The sequence below is a fragment of the Anolis carolinensis genome, unplaced genomic scaffold, assembly GCF_035594765.1.
Source record: "Anolis carolinensis isolate JA03-04 unplaced genomic scaffold, rAnoCar3.1.pri scaffold_14, whole genome shotgun sequence".
NCBI classification, from domain to species: domain Eukaryota; kingdom Metazoa; phylum Chordata; class Lepidosauria; order Squamata; family Dactyloidae; genus Anolis; species Anolis carolinensis.
The window spans coordinates 12,755,668-12,778,050 of NW_026943825.1; the positions used below are offsets into that span (position 1 = coordinate 12,755,668).

The 22,383-nt window shown below is 42.1% G+C and overlaps 1 protein-coding gene across 2 annotated transcripts in view; it reads left to right on the forward strand.

The window, feature by feature from the left end:
* The window catches only part of ensa (endosulfine alpha), a 29,652-nt gene extending 12,468 nt beyond the window's left edge, over positions 1–17,184 (forward strand). For both annotated transcript variants that reach the window (XM_008122951.3, XM_008122952.3), the window contains exons 2-3: positions 2,859–2,987; positions 10,614–17,184. In XM_008122951.3, the coding sequence (XP_008121158.2) occupies positions 2,859–2,987; positions 10,614–10,784 (300 nt within the window). In that variant the 3' untranslated portion in view covers positions 10,785–17,184. The remainder of the gene's footprint in view (positions 1–2,858; positions 2,988–10,613) is intronic.
* The last annotated feature ends 5,199 nt before the right edge of the window (positions 17,185–22,383 follow it).

The window sequence follows — 22,383 nt, forward strand, 5'->3', positions numbered from 1 at the left end:
CGCATTATCTATGCCTCTACCTGGACCAGGGTTAAATTGAAATCCCAATTTGCACATAGTGATTAGTAGAAATCATCTGCTTCCTTCCCAGTAGGACTCAAAGCGGCGGAAAGGAACAATGCAATTTTAGAAATGCAAAAGGGTAACATTCTGAAATGCAAAAAGGTAACACTGGAACTCACGGTGGTGCAGCCGGTTAAACCGCTGAATTTCTGAATTTGCTGACCGAAAGGTCGGTGGTTCACATCCAGGGAGCAGGGCGAGCTCTTGCCATTAGCCCCAGCTTCTGCCAAGCTAGCAGTTCGAAAACATGCACATGTGAGTAGATTAATAGGTACCGCTCCAGTGGGAAGGTAACAGTGCTCCATGCAGTCGTGCCGGCCACATGACCTTGGAGGCGGACACGACTAGACTTAATGTCAAGGGGAAACCTTTACCTTTTATAGCCTGTTGGCAGTGCAGAAAAATGCAAGAAGATGCTTGTGGATTTTGCATTTATTTATTTATTTATTTATTTGCGACATTTATATACCACCCTTCTCACCCCGAAGGGGACTCAGGGCGGTTTACAAGTATATATACATACAATATATTATATTATACAACTATATCGCAATATTATTAGTAATATTGCATGTAATATAAATATACAATTATAATAGTGAATTATAATTATTATTACATTGTATTACATCATAATATTATTAATATTAAATGTATATGCAATGTATTATAATATTAGTATATTAGTATATATGGAAGGCCAGCATATATATGTGTGTGTATATGTGTGTGTGTGTATTCTGATTGTATCTATCTATCCACACATATATATTAGTAAACAGTAGAGTCTCACTTATCCAAGCCTCGCTTATCCAAGCTACTGGATAATCCAAGCCATTTTTGTAGTCAATGTTTTCAATATATTGTGATATTTTGGTGCTAAATTCGTAAATACAGTAATTACTACATAACATTACTGCGTATTGAACTACTTTTTCTGTCAAATTTGTTGTATAACATGATGTTTTGGTGCTTAATTTGTAAAATCATAACCTAATTTGATGTTTAATAGGCTTTTCCTTAATCCCTCCTTATTATCCGAGATATTTGCTTATCCAAGCTTCTGCCGGCCCGTTTAGCTTGATTAAGTGAGACTCTACTGTATATATACTTGTGTGTGTGTATTCTGATTGTATCTATCTATCCACACATATATATTAGTATATTAATATTGCTAATATAATACCACTAGCATTGTTTTTAATACTTCTACTATTATTTCTAATGCCACTACTATGACAAACCTGCCTTATAGTCAGATTTTTCTGATCATTATTTTAGTTGCTATTAATAACGGGGTGAGCTCCTGTTATTTGTCCCAGCTTCTGCCAACCTAGCAGTTTGTGAGTAGAGTAATAGGTACCGGTCCAGCAGGAAGGTAACGGCGCTCCATGCATTCATGCCGGCCACATGACCTTGGAGGTGCCTACGGACAACGCCGGCTCTTTGGTTAAGAAATTGAGATGAGCACCAACACCCAGATTCAGACACGACTAGACTTAATGTCAGGGGAAGTCCTTTACTTAACATTCTGATAGAATTAAAGTTATTTGCAATATTAAAGCGATTCTAGACTCACATTAAAGGAACAAAACACAATGTTACAGAGAGGGGAAGCTATTGAAAACTGTTCAGTTCCATCACCATTGACTGACATGGTATGCCTTTTCTAATTGCAATCTAATAATAATAATAATAATAATAATAATAATAATACACTTTATTTATATTCCGCCCAGGAGACTCGGAGCGGATGACAGCATTTACGTACATAAGTAAACATTCAATGCCTTTACACTCGTATGAAACATAAACAAATATCAAATAAATATTAAGCATTAAAAACATTTATTTATTACTTATTTATTTACAGTATTTATATTCCGCCCTTCTCACCCCGAAGGGGACTCAGGGCGGATCACATTATATATATATAAGGCAAACATTCAATGCCCATATACACATAGAACTGAGACCGAGACAGACAGACGCAGAGGCAATTTAACCTTCTCCTGAGGGGATGTTCGATTCTGGCCACAGGGGGGAGCAGCTGCTTCAAGATCCTCTGTGATGGCACTTCCTCATTCCAACGTCGTAAATTAGTTAAATTTGCCTCCCCACTTTATAAGTGGTACCTTATTTCCTACTTGATAGATGCAACTATCTTTCGGGTTGCTAGGTCAGCAATGAGCAGGGGCTATTATTATTTTTTAATTGACGGGTGCTCACCCCGCCACGGGCTGGCCTCGAACTCATGACCTCATGGTCAGAGTGATTTATTGCAGCAGGCTGCTCACCAGCCTGTGCCACAGCCCGGCCCCAATTTAAAACCAATTACAATTATTGTGGCGACCCATAAATTAAATAGTATATTTTGCTAAGCTCAGTCATCAGTGGTAAATATGAGCCAGAGAGAAAATTAAGAGAAGTCTCACAAAATAAATAAATAAAAATAAAATCTGAAAACAAAACAAAAGTCCCCATTTAAGCCCAGGAGGAACAGAGTCAAAAGTTGAACATCAGCAGAGAAGTCAGCGGCCCCAATCCAAGCTAAGTCCAGTTTCAGTGCTAAGTTGATGGTCAAAAGGGGGTTGGTTGGTAAAATTTCCCAGTACTGTTGTCCTGTAAGGTATCAGTGACTTGAAATAACTTTGGGCAATGGCTACCTAGTGGTAGAGCGGTTCTGCTGCACCAAGTTCTCCAGGGACAGAAGTTCATAGTGTTGGTGCCCATACAAAAATCTGTTCATCTCAAGATTGGTTTAAATTCACTTCTTGAAATGTCTTTCCTTCCAGGATACGCAAGAGAAAGAAGCAGCCCAGCCGGAGAGAGCAGAGGAGGCGAAACTCAAAGCCAAATACCCAAATTTGGGACTTCAGAAGCCCGGAGGCTCTGACTTCTTGATGAAGAGACTCCAGAAAGGGGTAAGAGATGCGCCAGAGAGACTTGTTTGCAAATGCTAAGGGTTTTTGTGCAGGGAAGGATCCCTACAGCAGGGGTCCTCAAACTTTTTAAGCCAAGGGCCAGTCCACAATCCTTCAGACTGTTGAGGGGCCGGATTATCATTTGAAAAAAAAAAATGCAAACAAATTCCGATGCACACTGCACATGTCTTATTTGTAGTGCAAAAACAACAACAACAACAATGAAAGAACAATACAATATTTAAAAATAAAAATAATTTTAACCAACATACATTTATCAGATTTCAATGGGAAGTGTTCTCCTGCTTCTGGCCAATGAGATAGTCAAGTTAATTAGGGTTGTTTTTGTTGTTGTTGTTGTAGTGTGCCTTCAAGTCATTTCAGACTTTGGGCGAGCCTAAGTCTAAAATGTATTTATTTATTTATTTATTTATTTACTGCATTTATTTACTACATTTGTATCACACCCTTCTCACCCCAAAGGGGACTCAGAGTGGCTTACAAATTATATGTACATACAATATATTATATTATTAGCATAGCACAATATTAGCATTATATTTTACTTTATTGAACTATACCACTATACTGTAATATTATTAGTAATATTATATGTAAATATTTATTTATTTATTTGCGACATTTATATACCGCCCTTCTCACCCCGAAGGGGACTCAGGGCGGTTTACAAGTATATATACATACAATATATTATATTATACAACTATATCGCAATATTGTTAGTAATATTGCATGTAATATAAATATACAATTATAATAGTGAATTATAATTATTATTACATTGTATTACATCATAATATTATTATAGAATATATACCCTGTTTCCCTGAAAATAAGACATCCCCAAAAAATAAGACCTAGTAGAAGTTTTGCTGAATTGCTAAATATAAGGCCTCCCCCGAAAGTAAGACCTAGCAAAGTTTTTGTTTGGAAGCAGGCCCAGCGCCTGCCAAACAACACCAGAGCATGCAGGATTGGTAAATGTACATACGAGTTGTACATGGAAATAATGGTAGTAACAAGAAATTCTTGATAGGATTCACAGTTTGTCTGGTTATCCTGGTTTGTGATGACAACTACTGTACAGTATATAATAAATGTTCATTTTTTTGTTCAACAATAAATGTGAATTCTTCTTTATGGAAAAATAAGACATCCCCTGAAAATAAGACCTAGCACATATTTGGGAGCAAAAATTAATATAAGACACTGTCTTATTTTCGGGAAAACACGGTAGTTAATATTACTATATGGTATTATCATTAGTGTTATATTGTATTACATTATAATATTATTATCAATATTATATGTATATACAATATATCTATATATATAAAAGAGTGATGGCATCAGGGCAGCGGACAAAACAACAAAACTACAGGCCCCCAAACCTCGAAATTTGACAACACAACCCATCATCCACGGCTCTAGGTTGATACAACAAAAAGAAAAGAAAAATAAAGTCCTAATTATAGGGAGAGGAATAATAGTTTTTATCCAATTGCTGCCAGTTTGAAGGCTAAGCTCCACCCACTTGGTCTCCTAGCAACCGACTCAGCCCCCAGGGCACAGGCACAGTTAGGCCTCACTTAGGCCTCTTCCACAGATTATCAGATTTTAACTGGATTAGTTAAAATCCTTAGGCCCTTCCACATCTATATAACCCATTTATAATCTTATATAATCTGCTTTCCACTGGATTAGCTTGACTCCACACTGCCATATAATCCACTTCAGTGTGCATACTAAACATAAAGACAACCATACAACAGACATTCAATACCACCACTACCTCAACAATTTTTCACCAACACCACCAGACAACGCCACAGCAACGCGTGGCCGGGCACAGCTAGTTATACTATAAAACTGAGGGTGGGGGCCAGGTAAATGACCTCGGAGGGCCGCATCCGGGCCCGGGGCCTTAGTTTGGGGACCCCTGCCCTACAGTATTGGACAGTGGCTGCTTTGCACAATAAACCAATGGCCTTGTCTCTTTTTTGAGTGCTGAGAGCTGACGTGAAGGTGTCTTGGATGGTTTGGGAGCTTCGTTGGGGTATGGTTGCTCTGATTTTTAAAAACACTTGTAGCAATGGTCTGAAGTGACACAAGATGCATTTCTCCCCACTTTTTATCAGCCGTCCCCAGCTTGGCATCCTGCCGCTGGGTTGGACCGTTGTTCTCATCAGTCCTTGCCATCCCGACCAATGACGTGCTGTAGTTGTAATGCATCTGAAGGGCAGCAGATTGAGAAAGACGGCACTGATAACTTCACTTGCATCCTGCCATTATCGCAGCTTGGGGCCCAAGGCAACTGACAACAGAGTAAAGACTGAGTTACAGTCAGATTTTTTAATTAAGACAAAAAACAGTCAATGACACACACTCTTCTGCTTTGGGCAGACCTCACCTAGAATAATAACTCTGTGTCTACTTCTGGTCCCCTCAGTTCAATGATGATGATACATCACATAGTCCTAAATGCTTGGAAAGTGATACGAAACCCAGCAAATACCCAGTATATACTCGAGTATAAGCCTAGTTTTTCAGCCCTTTTTTAGGACTAAAAAAGCCCCCCCTCGGCTTATACTCTGGTTTATATTTGGGTCAGCTTATACTCGAGAATATATGGTACATTTATTATTTTTCTCTATTATTATTGGTATTACATTTATATTACTCTATTTTTATTATTAATAATACATTTATTATTTCACTCTGATATTATTATTATTATTATTATTATTATTATTATTATTATTATTACTACATTTATTATTTTACTCTATTATAATATGTATTATTTTCCTGTATTTATTATTATTATTATTACATGTATTATTTTATTCTATTATTATTAAAAAGATAGGTAAAGGTTTTCCCCAGACGTTAAGTCCGGTCATGTCTGACTCTGGGGGGTTGGTGCTCATCTCCATTTCTAAGTCGAAGAGCCGGCGTTGTCCGTGGACACCTCCAAGGTCATGTGGTCGGCATGACTGCATGGAGTGCCGTTATCTCGGCTTATACTGGAGTCAATGTTTTCCCATTTTTTGTGGTAAAATTGGGTGCCTCGGCTTATATTCAGGTTGGCTTATACTCAAGTACAGTAGAGTCTCACTAATCCAAGCCTCGCTTATCCAAGCCTCTGGAAAATCCAAGGTATTTTTGTAGTCAATGTTTTCAATACATCGTGATATTTTGGTGCTAAATTCGTAAATACAGTAATTACAACATAACATTACTGCGTATTGAACTACTTTTTCTGTCAAATTTGTTGCATAACATGAAGTTTTGGTGCTTAATTTGTAAAATCATCACCTAATTTGATGTTTAATAGGCTTTTCCTTAATCCCTTCTTATTATCCAAGATATTCGCTTATCCAAGCGTCTGCCAGCCCGTTTAGCTTGGATAAGTGAGACTCTACTGTATATACTGTAATTTGACATCTAATAGGCTTTTCCTTAATCCCTCCTTATTATCCAACATTTTTGCTTATCCAGTGTTCTGCTGGCCCATTTATCTTGAATAAGCGAGACTCTACTGTAATATACTGTGTCCAGGTTGGTTCATCCCATGATCTGCTATGGCTGACTTTTCTGGTTGAGTTAGTTTGCACGGCCTTTCATGTTAATAATAATAATAATAATAATAATAATAATAATAATAATAATAATAATAATAATAATAATAATTTTATTTTTATCTATCTATGTTTTTATTGTTGTTTTTATTGTTATTTTAAAGCTAAGTGTATTGTTTTAATCTATTTCTGTAAACCGCTCCGAGCCAAACTGGGAGTAGCGGTATACAAGTCTAATAAATAAATATATCCCCAAAGGGGACTCAGGGCGGCTTACATGGGGCCAAGCCCGAATAAAAACAATATATATATAAGGGTAATGAAATTTCGGCCTAGGACAAAACAACAAAACTACTCATCCCAGAAACACTAAACTTGGCAGCACAACCCCTCATCCATGCCTCTACATTCATACAACAAAAAGAAAAGAAAAATAAAGTCCTAATTAAAGGGAGAGGAATAATTGTTTTTATCCCATTGCTGCCAGTTAGAAGGCTAAGCTCTGCCCATTTGGTCTCCTAGCAACCCACTCACCCAGGGGACAGGCAGAGTTAGGCCTCACTTAGGCCTCTTCCACACTGCCTATAAAATACAAATTATCAGATTTTAACTGGATTATATGGCAGTGTAGACTCAAGGCCCTTCCACACAGCTATATAACCCATTTATAATGGACTTAATGTAAGGTAAAGCCTTTACCCTTGACCTTAACTACCACCAATTCCTCAGTACTTTATTTCCCATACCACCATACTTCGCCACAGCAATGCGTGGCTGGGCACAGCTAGTAGCAATATAAAACACAACAATAGACAAAAAACATGCACAATTATAAAAGTTTAAACATGTTCCCTGATTCGTGCCTGGGCAATGCTGCTGCGTTTGGGGGTCCCTATATAGATTTGTCCACAGCTGCATTGTATATGTTAGACTTCTGCAGAGGCGAGAGGATCTATCTTGTCCTGTGCTGAATGGAGAACAGACAAGAGTTCTTTCTCCCACCCTGGACCTTCCACAGATATATAAACCTCACTTGTCTAGTTTCCAATATACCTCACAGCCTCTGAGGATGCCTGCCATAGATGTGGGCGAAACGTCAGGAGAGAATGCTTCTGGAACATGGCCAGACAGCCCAGAATACTCACCCCTTTCCACAATCCTACGCTTGGCAGGGAGAGTGGGAGGTGTCCTGCCACATCCCCGCAAAGCATCGAGGGGAACGTCATGAGCTGTCTTGGCAACCGAGCGCATGATTCTCCCACTCCAGATGAAGGAGTGGGAGAAGCCCTCTGTGAGTCATCGCCTCCTCCTGCCAAGAAAGTCAGCTGGGTGCCAAAAGTATCTTGAGGGTGCCGGGAGGCGGGGAAAGCCTAGGCCTCAGCCAAGTTGGCCAGGATTGATGGGAGCTGGAAGCTCAAAATGGCTCAAAGGCAATAGGTTTCCTCCTGTGGCCCGAAACGATGGGTCCCTTCTCTAGGAGACAGCAAAGGTCACTCTACTCAACCGAAGGAGAAGCACACACACCTGAAACCAGAATCCTAGTGTTGGATGAGAACCCAAGGGCCATCCAGTCCAACCCTATTCTGCCAGGCAGGAGAACAGACATGACTGGACTTAACGTCAGGGGAAACCTTTACCTTTACCCTATGCTCAGAACTGGACCTAGGGTCATTCCATGCGAGAGGTGACCAAAGTGGGATTTTGACTTGATCTGGACACAATGGATGCAGCCTATAGTTATGTTGGCCCTTCTAACTGCCACAAGGCACTGTTGATGTTCAGCCTTCAGTGTTCGAATCCCAAACCCATCCTCGAGACTCTGTTGTTTTTGGGAATTACTGCACCCACTCTCTGGGGGAATAAATAAATGGTAATCCTAACCTTATTGAAAAAGTAAAAATGATGTCATATCCGTTTGACAAATGTGACTCTCCATGACCGCCTTTTGAAAACCACTAGTCAAGAAAAGCATGACCTTGTTAGAAGTCAACCCTCTGAACAAGTGATATTCGTAAGCATTTCTGTAATGGCACACAGGTAACTCAGTTGTTAAACTGAAGAACCGTGTCTTTGGATTGCCAAGGACAAAGACATGCCACTACAAAAAATATATATTTGGTTAGCAGAGGATGGTTGTTTCTTTGAAGTTGAAATTGCAGTTGCCCAAAAGATATACACTCCCTTGAAACCTCTTAGTTTAAAATAGGTATTCAGAAATAAAAAAGCAGTTTTCTTTGAAAAATAACATACCTTGTTTTACTCACAAACATCTTGTACTAATTCACCGCACAGGCACATTTCTTATTAAAGTTTGGTTATGGGTAGGACACAGGGCAACATTCTTGATAGTCCATAGTCTTTAAGTTGTACTCACTGAAGTCCATAAGTATACATGCATCCATTGAAGTTTCTAAAGCAGGGGTCCTCAAACTTTTAAAGCAGAGGGCCGGTCCACAATCCTTCAGACTGTTGAGCGGCCGAATGATCATTTGAAGAAAAAAAATGAACAAATTCCTATGCACACTGCATATGTCTTATTTGTAGTGCAAAAACAACAACAACAAAAGAAAAATACAATATTTAAAAATAAAAACAATTTTAACCAACTCAAACCGATCAGGATTTCAATGGGAAGTGTGGAGGCTGCTTCTGGCCAACAAGATAGTCAAGTTAATTAGGATTATTGTTGTTGTGTGCCTTCAAGTCATTTCAGATTTTGGGCGAGCCTAAGTCAAAATTTTATTTATTTCTTATTTATTTATTTGCTACTTTTATATCCTGTCCTTCTCACCCCGAAGGGGACTCAGAGCAGCTTACAATTTATATCTATCTATATATATAAAAGGCTTTTGGCATCACGGCGACTCACAAAACAACAAAACCCAACACCCCCCAAACTCTAAAATTGGCAACACAATCCATCATCCCTGCCTCTAGTAAGATACAACACAATCACAGAAAAAACACAATCACAACACCAAAAAAAGGCCAAAAAGCTATTCACTGTTATTCCACCTACCTAACAAAGAATTCCCATACGCCACAGCAACGCGTGGCCGGGCACAGCTAGTATACAATATATTACAGTAGAGTCTTGCTTATCCAACGTAAACTCACAGCAACCCAGTGGTTCTGACCATGAAAGCCTTCGACAACATACAAGCTTTTAACGAGTAATATGATAACGTCGACATGGTCCGATTGAAGGCTGAAGCATGAGGTTTTTAGACAAATGGATCTAATTTACATACGTTTTAATTTTTATAATGTATTTTAATTTATTTCTTTATTTTATTTACAGCATTTATATTCCGCCCTTCTCACCCCGAAGGGGACTCAGGGCGGATCACATTACACATATAGGCAAACATTCAATGCCTTTTAACATAGAACAAAGACAAGACAAACATAGGCTCCGAGCGGAGCTCGAACTCATGACCTCCTGGTCAGAGTGATTCATTGCAGTTAATTGTAGTTGGCTTGCTCTCCCACCTGCGCCACAGCCATATGAATAAACTGTTATGTTTATTCATATCATGATCAGCCCCCCCCCCCCCCCCCCGAATCAAAATCCTGGCTATGAGTCAAGTGCATTGTGTCGTAAGCCATTTGGATATCACCTGAAGCCTTTTTCTCTTCTTCTCTAAAAAGCATTTCTTCTTCCTCACCCCTTCTTTACTATTAAATCGATAACTCTGTGGCAAAGCAATCTACTAAAAACAAGACTTGTCTTTAACTTACATCATTATTTTAATGATGTATTTTTATAGTTTTAATTGATTATATGTACTGTTTTTAATTGTTTATATGTACTGTTTTTGTTTTATTATTATGTTCTTGGCATTAAATGTTGCCAGCTGTTGTAAGCCGCCCTGAGTCCCCCCGGGTGAGAAGGGCCGGGTATAAATTCTGGAAATAAATAAATAAATAAATACGGGGCTGGCTTTCTTTGGCTCGTGGGGCCAAATGCGGGCGGGTTTGTTTTTGATTTTGTTGCCAACCTTCCTTCTCCCTTTTCTCGTAGCAAAAGTACTTCGACTCCGGTGACTACAACATGGCCAAAGCCAAGATCAAGAACAAGCAGCTGCCAACGGCCGGGACGGACAAGAACCTGGTGACGGGTGACCACATCCCCACGCCCCAAGACCTCCCTCAGCGGAAGTCCTCTCTCGTCACCAGCAAGCTGGCAGGGTAACCTACACTCCTGAATGAGCTTTTCCTTTTTTCGGTAGGGTTTCTGGCTTTTTGGGTTTTCCCCCCTCTCTTTTCCCCTTGGACTTTGCTGTACGATAGGGCTGGGACGCACAGGACTCTCGTAGCGGCGACCGGAAGCCGAGGCCTGGACTTATTTGGACCACGTTGTGGGTCGGGCTCCAATCTGCGCCTGCTTTCCGTCGCTTGCTCGTCCCTCCACGGCAGAAGAAAGCCACAGAGAATCGGCTCCTGATGTCCCTTTGCCACTGTGAACCTGAAGCGAGCAGAATGCCGAGGGGGGTTAGGAGTGTTATATAATGCTAAGGATGAGGATTGCACTTTGTGTTTCTATGCGATCGCCAGAGAGTACAAAGCCCAAGAGGGGTTTTCTCATTGCTGGCTGCGTGGCACGGTTGGCAACGGATCCGTTCGAAAGATTAGTATTGTAATATCACCGCTGAAGCGAGATACAAAGGTTCTTGAACCACGGCCACGTCACTTTATCACCTCTTTATCGCCTCCCCGATGATTGGGAACAAAGGATTATCTCCCCGCCAAGAGTCACCGGCCATATCTCTGTGGGTGAGATGCAAACGCCCGGGGGTCAAAGACAGCATTTCCATTTTGGGTATTTTTGTTGGGCAGAATAAGCCCATTACGTCCGCCAAGGCTGTTTTGAGCTTGTTCTAGGAAGGCTGGGACGAGCTTATCGGTAGCGCTGGGCTCCATAAGGTTGGGATGAATGGGATATCTTTCAGCCAAATCCCTCCAGGAAATGAGATGGCGATTTATTTACCCCCTGCAGTTCTTCCTGGGGTTGAAGGCCACCACAAAACAAGTGTCACGCTTGGTCCAAAGCACATGTGTCAAACCCAAGGCCCACCATGTCATTTTATAGAACCCTATGTTGGGGAATCTGAGCTGTTAGGCTCAAAAATAACCCTTGGTTGGGCTGATTCCACCATAAATACAGCAGAATACCAGAAGTTAACTTCATAACCAGCAGAAATTAATATGTGTTGAGCTGAGATGAGCGTCCATTCCTTAGGATGGAACTCCGGTATTCCTCGTTGTTAGATCTCATGACTAGAGCTGATGGGAGTTGGATTAAAGTCATATCTGGAAGACTGATTTGTTCTGTTTAGTCCAGAGAGTGGGGTTTTGGTTTATAGATAAGATTTGTGGCTATGTCTGACTTCAAAATGTCCTTTCGCCTTTCCCCAATCTCAAAACCACAAGGGCCATTGGGTTGCAGTTCCCATCATCCCCAGTCTTTGTGGCAGATTATCAAACGAGATGGGGTTCTTGTTCCGTAACATTTCGGGACCCAAATAGGGCATTGACCACTATGTTTAAAATATATATAGTTGGACCTCTGTAACCGTGGATTATCCGCCCTTTGAAGGCAACCGTAAGGCATATGTGGCCCTTGATGAAACTAGATTTGACAGCCCTGATCTCAAGGCTGTGGGAAGAGCCTGAGCTGATAAGGCAGCTTTTATTGGGTCCACTTAGGGAGGAGTAAGGAGCATGCAGGAGTTTATGGCTTTGCAGTGTTGTTTCTCAGGTGGTCAGGTTTGGTCTAGAGTTGGAACCACTCTTGCTGACCCATGTCCTATTTAGTCACTTTGGGAGTGAGATGTATGCGGAAGGGACATATCCATTTCACTTGTTTCAACTTTCTTCCAGTTCGATTTCCTCAGAAGTTTCACAATCTTGTGCCGATAGGGATTGAGAAGGGTTGAGAGGAGACATGATAGCCATGTATAGTGAAAGGCTGCCATAAAGGAAGACGGAGTAGGCTTGTTTTCTGCTCCCCTGGAGTCTAGTTCTCCATTGAGACATAGGTTAATTGAATATTAAGAAACAGTGGAACTCTCTGCCTCTGAGTGTGGTGGAGGCTCCTTCCTTGGATGCTTTTAAAAAGAGACTGTATGGCCTTCTATTCAGGAGCCTCTGGTGGCCTAGGGGATAAAAGCCTTGGGACTTGAAGATTGAGTTTTTGACCTGAAGGCTGCCAGGTTCGAATCCCACCCGGGGAGAGTGCTCCAGCTCCATGCGGGGACATGAGAGAAGCCTCCCACAAGGATGGTAAAAACATCAAAACATCTGGGCGTCCCCTGGGCAACGTCCTTGCAGACGGCCAATTCTCTCACTCCAGAAGCAACTCCGGTTGCTCCTGACATGGAAAAAAAATGGCCATCTATTGGGGGTGCATTGTGTTTTTCCTGCCTGGCAGAAGGGGGTTGGATTGGATGGCCCTTGGGCACTCTTCCACCTATTCTATGATGATCTGGATCCATCACGGAAATCCTAGAACACGATGAGCAACTAACTGTCAGGGTTAGTTGGCTGCATTGAAACCCCTGCCAATAATATTAGCATGACTTCTGATTCACATCCTCCCTGCTGGGCCTACAATGGCCAGGACATAACTAAGATGTGGTGAAATGGCCTCGTGGGATGCGTTTTGGGGCAGAAATAACCCTTTCAGGGGTCACAAGATAGCTTTGGAGGGCAGGTATGGGTCATGGCTCACCCTAGAAAAGAAGACTTGAAACCACCTTCTCTGCTCCTGACACAGTTCTGTTCTGTAGATCTTCCAATCTTTTTTCTTACCCCAAAGCACCATTTTAACCATGCCGTACCCCACTTTGAGCTATGTAGAGTGGTGTATAATAAACAAAATTATTTATTATCATAGGCTGCCAGAATGAGTGAAATTTGCACCTGCTTTCTCATGCCAGATTTCAAGATAGGTACAGCCTTATTGTATTGGGAGGTGATCTCCTTCCAAAGCAATCCCAAGGGCCGTTTCGGTCTTTCCACCTTCAATACAACTGAATATATATATATTCACTAGCTGTGCCCGGCCACGCATGGTGGTATGGGAAATAAAGTATCTTATAGTATCTGCTTAGAACTGGATTATATGAGACCCCTCCTACACAGCTGTATAAAATGCACACTGAAGTGGATTATATGGCAGTGTGTAGTCAAGATAATCCAGTTCAAAGCAGATAATCTAAGATTATAAATGGGTTATATAGCTGTGTGGAAGGGCCTTGAGTCTGCACTGCAATATAATCCAGTTAAAATCAGATAATCTGTATTTTATAGGCAGTGTGAAAGAGGCCTAACTGAGGCCTAACTGCCTGTCCCTGGGCTGAGTGGGTTGCTAGGAGACCAAGTGGGTGGAACTTAGCCTTCTAACTGGCAGCAATTGGCTAAAAACAATTATTCCTCTCCCTCTAATTAGGACTTTATTTTGCTTTTCTTTTTGTTTTATGAACGTAAAGGCATGGATGAGGGGTTGTGCTGCCAAGTTTAGTGTTTCTGGGATGTGCAGTTTTGTTGTTTTGTCCTAGGCCGAAATTTCATTGCCCTTTTATATATATAGATAGCAGTGAATTGTCACAAAGCAATGGCAGCCATCTTTAAATATCTGATGTCCTGTAGAAGACAAGGAAACCTTATTTACTGCTGCTTCGGAAATCAGAGGTTCCACATAAACAAGAGGCAGAACTTCTTGACTTGAAGAGAGTGGGCTTTAAGTTGGATGGGCATCTCTTAGGAGTGCTTTAGCTGTGTCTTTCTGCAGAGCATGGGGTTGGACTAGATGGCCCTTGGGGGTCTCCTCCAGTTCTACTATTTAGCCCCGAAAATCTCTCCCTCTTGTTGCTTTCATCTTGTTCCTGGCAGCCTTTGAAAACACCCGTATGGGATAATTCAAGTGGCAGTGACGTCTTTAGAACCAAGAGCCTTCTCAGAGAAAGCACAAGATATTCATCCCTTTATTATTATTTTTTAAATAAGGGCTTTTCTCACCTTCAGTAATTCACTCCCAAGAGTTGGCCAGGCTGGAGTTGTGTTCGCTAGTCTTAGGGATCAGATGCCGAACTAGAAATGAAATCTCCAAACGCGGGGATGTATTAGTCCCCATTAGAGACTTGAACTTTTGAGGTTCGCTGGGAAAATTCCCCAAAGAAAAAGTGCAGGAGAGGGAGCTGCCTTTTCAAATGGAAGGTTCTTCAAATATAGTCAGAGAAGTCAATGAAGGGGAAGAGTTAGACCCTTTCTCTCATGTCCTATGGGATTTTAACTTTGCCTCCCTTTAGTGTTGAGGATATTCTCATAATTTCCTGACCTCATTGAAAAGAAAGCATTAGGAGACAGTGTGTTGTCAAAGGCGTTCATGGCCGGGATCACAGGGTTGTTGTATGTTTTCCGGGCTGTATGGCCATGTTCTAGAAGTACTCTCTCCTGACGTTTTGCCCACATCTATGGCAGGCATCCTTAGGTTTCTAGGCCAAAGTCCTTTCACAGGATCGAAAAGGCTTTGAAGCAGTGAGGTGGGTCCAGTTGAGACTACAAGATGAAGGAGGTTGTTACTGCCTTTGGATGTTTTTTTAAAAGCCGAACATGGCTGGCTTCATTTGTTTGCAGGTCTGGGAGTGGTTATTTATTTTTCAATAGGGAGCAGTGATGGCATGGAACTATGTCCTCTTTCCTCCCTGCATTTCTTCAGGTTGGCCTCAGTTTCCTACTGGGAGTTACGTAGGCTGAGCATAGGACCCGGACCCATTTTCAGGTGCAGCAAGATGTTGGAGATGTGCTTGAACCAATGGCAGCCGTAACAGAAATCTAAACATCTGCCTTGGATGAATGGCTTCCTCACTACCAAGGTGGCCTCCGGTGGCCTAGGGGATAAAACCCTCGTGACTTGAAGGTTGGTTGCTGACCTGAAAGCTGCCAGGTTCGAATCCCACCCGGGGAGAGCGCGGATGAGCTCCCTCTATCAGCTCCAGCTCCATGCGGGGACATGAGAGAAGCCTCCCACAAGGATGGTAAAAACATCCGGACAACGTCCTTGCAGACGACCAATTCTCTCACTCCAGAAGCAACTCCAGTTGCTCCTGACAAGAAAAAAAAAACAACTACCGGTGGTTTTGTTTGCAGAGCAAATGGCTCTGATGGGGCAGCCAAACTCTGCCTTAATGCTAAAGGTGGAAAGGAGACACAAAAGATGAGAAAGTGAGGAGGCTTCCTTTTTGTTGCCCTGGAGACTAGGCCTCAATGAAGCCATGGCTTCAAATTCTAGGGAAAGGAGATTCCAAGAACTTCCTGACTTTGAGAGCTGTTCAACAGTGGAACTCTCTGCCTCAGAGTCTGGTGGAGGCTCCTTCTTTGGATACTTTTAAGCAGAGGCTGGATTGCTATCTATTGGTGGTGCTTTGTTTGTGCTTTCCTACCCTGGCAGAAAGGGTTTGGACTGGATGGCCTTTGGGATCTCTTCCAATTCTAGAATTCCCATATTTTTTTGCAGAGAGAGATTATAGAGCCACAATGCCCTGACATGCTGGGAGCCACACTGTTCCAGATGTGGGGAGTCCTTTACCCCTTTTTCATCATCATCATCATCATTTAATTACTTATTAATCGCCCTCCATCCACGATGCTCTAGGCGATTTACAAGATAAAATTGTAAAGGGTAAAAATACATACATACAAATATTGATAAAATTAACATAGATTAAAAGTTCTAGTAAAGAGCCAGAGAGCTTTCATTTCATAGGAAAGGAAGAAGCCAGGCATGAAAGCAGACACTCTCACACTCTTTGATATTAGAATTGGGATCCTCTTCGATATCGGATCTCCCTGAGCCATAGCAGTGTCTCCGAACTCCTTAAAACTCTGTAACTTTCTGCAAAAAGTGCTTTTTGAGGTCTCGACCATATCAAGACTCACAATCCTCCTTTCGCTCCCTTCGTTGGTCCTGCGGGTGGATGGGTTTCTATCCCTGTATTTATTTACCTGTTGTTGAATCCGCTGCTTGCACCCGATTCACAACCCATAGAGTAGCAGCTCCCATTGTTAGCAACGGCAGCCTCAGCTTTGCCTGAGTTCATTCAGAACGTCGTCCTATTCCTTTCCTCCGATTCTCCTGCCATGTTCCTTTCTTTTTTTTTTTTTCCTTCTTCCGGATTCCTGCTCCTTCTCCAGCTCTCTGCCGTTTTGTCCCGGTCGTCACTGTAAATAGATATGAATCATATATATATAAATATATAAATATATATACTTTTGTACATTGCTGTCATCTTTTGGATCTTCCAGTGTTTGCTTCCTTTTTTTTCTAATAAAATGTGTAAAGGGAGGGGAAAAGACTTCCAATGCCAAAATGAAACTCCGAAAACACTCCGCATCCACCTTCCACAGCTTGCGGTCTTGTACCGTTTGGGCTTCTTGTAACCAATAGATTTGGGGTTTACTGTCTTTTGGAGGGGTTTCGCCTCTCCCCCCCTCCCTGTATTCGCTTGGGTCCTGGGCACGTTTCCTCGTGTGTGAAGGGAAAGAGCCGGCGAGTGATAACCGTTTGGAAATAAAAGTAACCCTTGTCTCAACCCCACGACTTGGGCCTCTCTGTCTTCGCTGTTGCACTCCAAGGCTGGGATTCACCTCTGTGCTTATTTATTTTATTTATTTGCAGTATTTATATTCTGCCATTCTTTCTCACCCCAAAGGGGACTCAGGGCAGATCACAATGCACAAAATACATGGCAAACATTCAGTGCCATTAGACATATTGTTATAGAGCAGGGGTCCCCAAACTAAGGCCCATGGGCCGGATGTGGCCCTCCAAGGTCCTTGATCTGGCCCCTGTCCTAAACTTAGGGTTGACTTAAGTCTACCTGGTCTTTGGAGGTCTCTTTGCTTATCTATGGTCTTATGAAACCATCTAGATGGTCTTTGAGCGTCCCTTTCCTTATCTTTGGTCTCCTGATGGCCTTATGAGATCGTCTAGATGGTCTTTGAAGGTCTCTTTGCTTAGCTATGGCCTTATGAGACCATCTAGATGGCTTTTGGAGGTCACTTTCCTTACCTATGTTCCTATGAGACCATCTAGATGGCCTTTGAGGGTTCCTTTCCTTACCTATGGTTTTATGAGATTGTCTAGATGGCCTTTGGGGGCCCCTTTCCTTACTTATGGTCTTATGAAACCATCTAATGGTCTTTGAGGGTCCCTTTCCTTATCTATGGTCTTCTGATGGCCTGATGAGATCATCTAGATGGCCTTTGAGGGTCCCTTTCCTTATCTATGGTCTTATGAGACCATCTAGATTAGTCTTGGAGGTCTCTTTGCTTACCTATGGTCTTATGAGATCGTCTAGATCAGGGCTCCCCAAACTAAGGCCCTCCAAGCTCATTGACCTGGCCTCTGTCCTAAACTTTAGACTTAGGGTTGACCTAAGTCAGAAATGACTTGAAGGCACACAACAACAACAATCCTAATTTTGGACTATTTCATCATAGTCCAGCCCCCCAGCAGTCTGAGGGACTGTGAATCGGCCCTCCGCTTAAAAAGTTTGAGGACCCCTGTTACAGAGCAATTTAGAGCAGCATTGGACAGTGAGATCCAAGCTGTGGGTTAGACCTGGTGAGAATAGAAGCCAATAATTTCCAGAATATAACTCACCAGGTTGAAGCAGAAGCCACCGAAGAATTGTATTTAATTTCAGCTGAAAGTGATGCCAGCCTGCGATAGTTTGCCAAAAATAGACTGAGATCCATAACATAGCAAAGCATGCACTTTTATACAGTTCTAGTTTTGAATTTCCTGCCTCCCGCCCACCGGCCAGCTCTGTGTTGATTGGCTCTGATGTTAGAGCGGAGGAGGAGCCACTAGGAGCCGAGAGATGGGCTGAAAATAACGAAGTTCAACAGGGACAAATGCAAGATACTTCGCTTCGGCAGAAAAAATGCAATGCAAAGATGAAGAATGGGGGCGATGCCTGGCTCAATAACAGTACATGTGAAAAAGATCACATGGACAACAAATTAAACATGAGCCTACAATGTGATGCGGCGGCGAAAATAGCCAGTGGGATTCTGGCCTGCATAAATAGGGGAATAGCATCTAGACCCAGGGAAGTCATGCTCCCCTCTATTCTGCCTTGGTCAGACCACACCTGGAATACTGTGTCCAATTCTGTGCACCGCAGTTGAAGGGAGATGTTGACAAGCTGGAGGGCGACTAAAATGATTAAGAGTCTGGAGAACAAACCCTATGAGGAGCGGCTTAAAGAGCTGAGCATGTTTAGCCTGCAGAAGAGAAGGCTGAGAGGAGACATGATGAGGGCCATGTACAAATACGTGAAGGGAAGTCCTAGGGAGGAGGGAGCAGGATTGTTTTCTGCTGCCCTGCAGACTAGGACACAATGGAACAAGGGCTTCAAACTACAGGAAAGGAGATTCCACCTGAACATCAGGAAGAACTTCCTCACTGTGAGAAGGGCTGTTCGGCAGTGGAACTCTCTCCCCGGGGCCGTGGTGGAGGCTCCTTCTTTGGAGGCTTTTAAGCAGAGGCTGGATGGCCATCTGTCGGGGGAGCTTTGAATGTGATTTCCTGCTTCTTGGAAGAATGGGGTTGAACCGGATGGCCCATGAGGTCTCTTCCAACTCTACTATTCTATGATTCTAGGATCATATTATATTATAAAATATAATAAAGTAATATAATAATAGCAATATATTATATATACTAATAATGCAATATAAAAATAATGTAATATAATAATAGCAATATATTAAATATACTAATAATGCAATATAAAATCTATGGATGTTGTGAGGTCTGTTGGAAACGAGGCAAGTGGGGTTTATATATCTGTGGAATGATGTTTGTATGAGGCAAGTGTGAGTGTTGCCATTGTCCATCTTGAATGGCATTGAATGGTCTTGTAGCTTCAAAGCCTGGCTGCTTTCTGCCTGGGGGAATCCTTTGTTAGGAGGTGTTGGCTGGCCCTTATTAAATGTGGGTGAAATGTCAGGAGAGAATACTTCTGGGACATGGCCATACAACTCACAGCAACCCTGTGATCCCAGCCATACCCTAACTCAACCATAGAAACTTGACGAACCAACCTGGACACAGTATGTTATTTGAGAACACAGAAATGCTCGACCACTCTCACAACCACCACGTCAGACTACACAGAGAAGCCATTGAAATCCACAAGCATGTGGACAACTTCAACAGAAAGGAGGAAACCATGAAAATGAACAGTATTAAAAAAAACTCCAAAATCAGAACAGTAAATAAGGAGCAGCACTCTGGAAACAGAAGAATTCCAGGCAGGAATCAATTGGGGGGCAGCTAACACCTCTGAACAAAGGATTCACCCAGGCCATGATGTGAGGCTGGGAAGGTCATTTAATGCTAACAAAGGTGATTAATTACAACATTCACACTGGGCTCCAACAGACAGGAGTTCTTCTCCCCGCCCAGGAACTTCCACAGATACATAAACCTTCCTTGCTTAGTTTCGCCATACCTCACAACCTCTGAGGATGCCTGCCATAGATGTGGGCGAAATGTCAGGAGAGAATGCTTCTGGAACATGGCCAGACAGCTTGGAAAACATACAACCACCCCGATTTTATCATTGTCTGGAAGGAGGCGTCACAACCCTCCTGGCGACCGGCAGAGGGCAGATGGAGCCGAGTCCCAAACAGATAAGAACTTGCATGGCTCCCAGAAACGAAACAGACTTTGCTTTGCATTTTCCAATGCTGAGATCATAGCCTGGGAAGTGTGGGAATATATAATGGGGAGGGAATACACAAAGGCTATAGGAATTGTGCCATTTGCTCTTTGGATCCAGATACACAGGAATGTATTTTCCCATCTTGGTCCCAACTAACATCTTCTAGAATTTCAATTTTTCCCCCCCCGCTACTTTCCCAGTGTTGTCGAAGGCTTTCATGGCCAGAATCACAGGGTTGTTTGTTTTCCGAGCTGCATGACCATGTTCCAGAGGTATTCTCTCCTGACGTTTGGCCCATATCTATGGCAAGCATCCTCAGAGGTTGTGAGGTATATTAGAAAACTAAGCAAGGCAGGTTTATATAACTGTGGAAAGTCCAGGATGGGAGAAATAACTCTAATAATAATAATAATAATAATAATGTGTAAAGCAAAGTGAAGAACCTGCTTTGGTTGAAGTCAAAAATCAGAAACTCCTCAAAGCACAGCAGACAAAAAACCAGTACAAGAAAACCGCACTACAAACTAGAGCTGACAGCTGGCACAACAAAACATTGCATGACAAAATTGAAGGAAAAGCTGATAAGGAGAAGACCTGGCTCTGGCTCACGAATGGGACCCTGAAGAAGGAGACAGAAGGCCTGATCCTTGCAGCCCAGGAGCAAGACATCAGGACAAAGGCAATTCAGGCCAAGATCGAAAAATCAGCTGATGACCCAAAATGCAGACTGTGCAAGGAAACCGATGAAACCATGGATCATCTCCTCAGCTGCTGTAAGAAAATCACACAGACAGACTACAAACAGAGGCACAACTATGTGGCCCAAATGATTCATTGGAACTTATGCCTCAAGTACCACCTCCCAGCAGCAAAGAACTGGTGGGATCACAAACCTGCAAAAGTATTGGAAATGAGCACGCAAAGATACTGTGGGACTTCCAAATCCAGACTGACAAAGTTCTGGAACACAACACACCAGACATCACAGTTGTGGAAAAGAAAAAGGTTTGGATAATTGATGTTGCCATCCCAGGTGACAGTCGCATTGACGAAAAACAACAGGAAAAACTCAGCCGCTCTCAGGACCTCAAGATTGAACTGCAAAGACTTTGGCAGAAACCAGTGCAGATGGTCCCAGTGGTGATGGGCGCACTGGGTGCCATGCCAAAAGATCTCGGCCGGCATTTGGAAATAATAGACATTGACAAAATTACAGTCTGCCAACTGCAAAAGGCCACCCTGCTGGGATCTCCACGCATCATCCGAAAATACATCACACAGTCCTAGACACTTGGGAAGTGTTCGACTTGTGATTTTGTGAAACGAAATCCAGCATATCTATCTTGTTTGCTGTGTCATACAACGTCGTTGTGTCAATAATAATAATAATAATAATAATAATAATAATAATAATATAGTTTGTAGTGCAGTTTTCTTGTACTGATTCTTTGTCTGCTATGCTTTGACAATAATAATAATAATACTTTATTTTTAGACCACCCTCTCTCCCCAGAGGGACTCAGGGCGGTTAACATACATATAAACGGCAAACATTCAATGCCACAATTTCTTCATTAATATCAAAAGTATAAAATCTGTTATCTGTTGGAGGCCAGTGTGAATGTTGTAATTAATCCCCTTGATTAGCATTAATGGTCTTGCAAGCTTCATAATAAAAATAATAAAAATATAACTTTATTTATACACCGTTCTATCTCACCAAAGGGACTCAGGGCGGTTTCCAACATGAGTGCAAAACAACATACAATAACTTAACATAGCAAAATAAACACATTGTTAAAACATGACAAAAACAATTCAGTTAAAATAAGCAATCACATTCAGACCCTTCATGTCCTGGCTTCTTCCTGCCTAGGGGAATCATTTGTTCAGAGGCGTCTGCTGTCCCTGATTGACTCATGTCTGGAATTCCTCTGTTTTCAGAGTGGTGTTGTTTATTTACTGTCCCGATTTTAGAGTTTTTTAACACAGGCAGCCAGATTATGTTCATTTTCGTGGTTTCCTCCTTTCTGTTGAAATTGTCCACATGCTTGT